This window comes from Borostomias antarcticus, assembly GCF_949987555.1.
Source record: "Borostomias antarcticus genome assembly, chromosome: 1".
In the NCBI taxonomy this organism is placed as follows: Eukaryota; Metazoa; Chordata; class Actinopteri; order Stomiiformes; family Stomiidae; genus Borostomias; species Borostomias antarcticus.
This window is the reverse complement of record NC_140234.1, coordinates 19,728,344-19,732,581: the sequence shown is the minus strand read 5'-3', so window position 1 is coordinate 19,732,581 and position 4,238 is coordinate 19,728,344. Positions and strand designations below refer to the sequence as shown.

Genomic DNA, 4,238 nt, shown 5'->3' with positions numbered 1-4,238 from the left:
ATCTTTATTAAATCTCAACCTGAGTTACAGTAGAAGAAAACCTGCACATATATGCACATACATGTACACATATACACACATTTGAGACCAATAATTCTTTCCAGACAGAACCTTGACAAAATAAGCTCTTTTGAAATAATGCCTAACAAGTAGCCTACTGTACAATATTATCACAAGAGTTCAGTTGAATATATTAGATCTAGCCTTTTTCTTAACGCTGTGCCCTAGCGAGCAACAGTAGCCTACAGCCAGGCGTGACACACTCATTCAGATTCAGCATCAGAAAGCTCAACCGACCCACATCCATCATCTTGTCCAGTGTCTTCTCTTGAGGCCAGGGCTCCTGATCAGGACTGGAACCATCCCGCCAGGTCTGTGACCTTATCAGTCCTGTCTCTGGCTTTCCTCACCACACGGCAGGCTGTGCAGTAGTGCTCCGCCCAGAAGGCCGGCTTGTGCACGCTGTAGCTTCTCCTCCAAGCCAGGTGGCGCTGGAGGTAGACTGGGTTCCGGCGCAGCAGCAGCAGGTACTGGGCAAGTCTGCGGACCGAGGGGAAGTCATCCACGTGGATGAAGGCTTCGGGTGGAAGGAAGCGTTCGTAGTTTTCCCGCGTCGGGCCGAGCACCACGGGAACGGCGCCGGCCAGCAGCGCGTTCCACACCTTCTCTGTGATGTAGTCAGTGTGCTGCGAGTTCTCCAGCGCCAGATAGAACTGGTACCGCTTCACAGCCTGCACCACGCCGTCACCACCGTCTTCAGGCAGCGGAAGACCCGCTTGTCCAAACACGTCAACGTGCACATAACGGCTCAGCTGCCGGTAGAATGCCACACGTGCCTGAGACTCGGACCAGTTACTGATAACCCAGGCCAAAAGGTAGGGCCTGAGGTGTGGGTGGGAATATACAGGAAGAGGAAGTCCATAAGCACTGTCATGACGCGGCACCAGGTAACCATAGGGCAGGAAGATGTCCGAGTCTGTTCGGTAGCTCATGGTGAGGTTGAACAGGCCTTCTAACTGACTCAAGCCATGCGTGTGTGTGGGAGACTCGAAGTTCATCCAGATCCATTTTTGTCCAGGACGCCGAGAGTCTAGGGGGGGCAAGCTCAAGTTGGTCGAAATCTCGCGATGGTGAATGATCACAGCGTCGACGTTTGGAAAAGCGCGTCGGTCATCGGTGAGAGTGCATCCGCGAAACCGATAGCGCACCTTGCAGTCCGGCAGTTTGCGATAATGTCCGAATGGATGCGTCCAAATGAGCACAGTAGTAACAGCGCCGGTATCGCCGCCAGTGGCAGAGATGGGTTTGGTATTAAGGTCCAGTAGGTTTAACAGACACACTCCTAGAAGAAAGAGCACACAGACGGCTACGTACGTCAGGGAGCAAGAAGTTCTCAAAATAACGCTGCATCCTTTGCGCCGGTGGAGAACGGGGCGTCTCCCGAATCTACGGGCTGTAAAACGACCCGCTGTTGCCCAACTAGTTATTATTTCCATTAATGGCAGTGACAGTGGTCTTGTTGACAGTGGTCCTTCCCATTAGTTAGGCAGCAGATACGTTTGCCTCGTCTCACCGTCTTCGTTCGCGTTACTCAAATGAAAGCCTAGGCATTCTCCGGTGACAATAAGAAAAAGCAGTTTCCCCATTCCAGTCTTAGATTTCGTTGCTATTGTCATCCTCTTATGCCACGGGCCTGGACCTTTTAACATGTAGGCCAGTACCCCTATACACTGATAACATCGTGTTGTAAAGATACATTCGCAGTGGTGAATGCACCGAGCACGAAAACACGCACTGTGCTGCATGCTCAAACATTTGACGTGGCATCTCTCGAGCTCCAGTTACCGGTGAATGGGGTCTTTGTGATGCTGACCGTCGGCGGCTGGCTTGGACTGGGAGGCTCTTTCTGAATAAGTAAACTCAGGGCTTTCGGTCCGGCATAACAGAGAAAAGAGCAAGATGCATAACTGGCCTCAGGCCTCTAAACAACTATCGTCCATCAGGGGAGGGTGATTTGAGCCTGTGGGGAAGTTGATCCATCCCTTGTTTCTAGACAGCCATAGACAAAATTGGTCATGAATACACATTTTTTTATCCACTCATCCATTTTACTCACCCTGTGAAGGAAAGAGGCAGGGCTACATGGAACAAGTGGTAAGCACATTTAAGAAGAAAAAAAAAGTGTGATTCTTTGATTTTCAAGAACTCATGATTCTTGTGTCTTGAAACAGACAAGATACAAGTTAACATGGCAGGGGTGGGGCAGTTTGAGACAGTCCTACCCGTCCTCTCCCAGACCTACAATCCTACCCACACCTGCCCCAGTCCTGCCACAGTCCTACCACAGACCTGCCCCAGTCCTATCACAGACCTGCCCCAGTCCTACCACAGACCTACCCCAGTCCTACCACAGACCTGCCCCAGTCCTACCACAGACCTACCCCAGTCCTACCACAGACCTGCCCCAGTCCTGCCACAGACCTGCCCCAGTCCTACCACAGACCTGCCACAGTCCTACCACAGACCTACCCCAGTCCTACCACAGACCTACCCCAGTCCTACCCTACTCTCCAGCTTATGTTCTCCCTATAGGTTCAACTTACCCCTCATCAGGGGCGAGTTGAGCGAAGACCATATATATGTGTGTGTATATATATATATATATGTGTGTGTGTGTGTGTGTGTGTGTGTGTGTGTGTGTGTGTGTGTGTGTGTGTGTGTGTGTGTGTGTGTGGACCAACAACAAGCTGGTGAGTTCTGTCGTGGGGTAACTGGACAGCCTGGAGGTTGTGGTGGAGAGTAGGATTAGCTCTATGAGGAGCTGTGGCAGATGGGGAGCACCTTCAGCCACAGGCTCATCCCCCCCAACAGTCCCTGAGTATTGTGGAGGTGTGCATGTATGTAGGGATATGAGTATTATTATACATAATCTATACAGACTGTATGTAGGCCTATGTATGTATGTATGTATGTATGTATGTATGTATGTATGTATGTATGTATGTATGTATGTATTCTGCATTTCCAACCTTTAATTTCCCACTTCGGAAACGCCCAAATTTCCTCCTATGGAGATGATTAAAGTTCAAATCTACGTATCTATCTATACTTTTATTCACACCTTTTTATGAGCTCTGTGGATGTCTTTTTTTAATGATGAGTCTACATCACAATCTTAACTATTACCTTTAAAGACGCCTCAAGTAAAAATAGGCTCAACTCACCCCCCCCCCCCCTCTCCACTATTACCATTAGAGATAAATTCAGGCACTATTTCAGTTCACTTGGTTGATTTTTTTTTTTTTTTGCTGGATTTCGTGTAGAATCCTGAGTTGAGAGATATAAACATCGACAATGATTGTTGGGTTAAAAATCATATTTTGTAGATAGTACCCGCACACCGGCAGTACTTTAAAAGCTCTCATATAATAGGGCCTACAATACATTCCTTCTCATAGCATTTAACGTTGTCACTGTACAATCCATCTGGTGTTCACTTTGTCACTCGCTACATTTGGAACAATTTCCTTGTGACTCCTCATCGTTCATGGTGCTGCTCCTGGCCCACTAGATGTCTCCCTACACAAGCACAAAGATGTCTCCCTACACAAGCACAAAGGTGCCGCTTAAAGCACTGCTGGTAGTTCATACACAGAATTAGAAATTACAACTCACCCTCAAGACATAGCCTAGCTTACCAACACAGTAATTCTTGGAGTCTTAAGAAATCGTACTTAAAATGTGCCGGCCTTCCTCCCATTGCATACTCAGACACTTACTGCAAGACAAAACATCAAACTGTCCTTGACTTAGAACGACCTTCTGTTGTTAGAGAGGGAGAGAGGCGGGCTGATAAGTGTGAAGGATGGTAGCTCTGTGCTGCTCGGCGGCAGAAGGGCTGTGATGAGCTCTGGTGGGCTGGAAAAACAAAGAAGCAGCAGGGCCATGTCTCTCCACAGACCCGGCCTGTAACGAGCGGCAGTCCCACTGCTCCCACGCATGTGGGGGGAGGGGCTTGATCTCAAGTGGGATCCCCATACCACAGGAGCAATTCTGTCCCAGTTTTAAGAATGACTAATACTACCTCCAACCCAAAATACAGTCTCTCTCTCTCCCTTTGTGTGTTCGGTTAGTAGAATGAGTCTAGAATGTAAGCAGTTATTCCCAAAAGAAGTCTTGTGCTCTATATGCATTATTTATCCATTCCTTCATCGGAACTCTATTTTTATCACCCTTTT

The 4,238-nt window shown here is 48.3% G+C and overlaps 1 protein-coding gene across 1 annotated transcript; it reads right to left on the bottom strand.

Annotated features, from left to right (window-relative positions):
* Nucleotides 1–347: 347 nt before the first annotated feature.
* Nucleotides 348–1,676, bottom strand: LOC311315700 (alpha-(1,3)-fucosyltransferase 4-like; the record flags this gene model as incomplete). Its single annotated transcript, XM_084446404.1, has 2 exons — nt 348–1,342; nt 1,574–1,676. The coding sequence occupies 2 exons, from the start codon at nt 1,674–1,676 to the stop codon at nt 348–350; spliced, it is 1,098 nt and encodes a 365-aa protein (XP_084302530.1).
* Between the last annotated feature and the right edge of the window lie 2,562 nt (nt 1,677–4,238).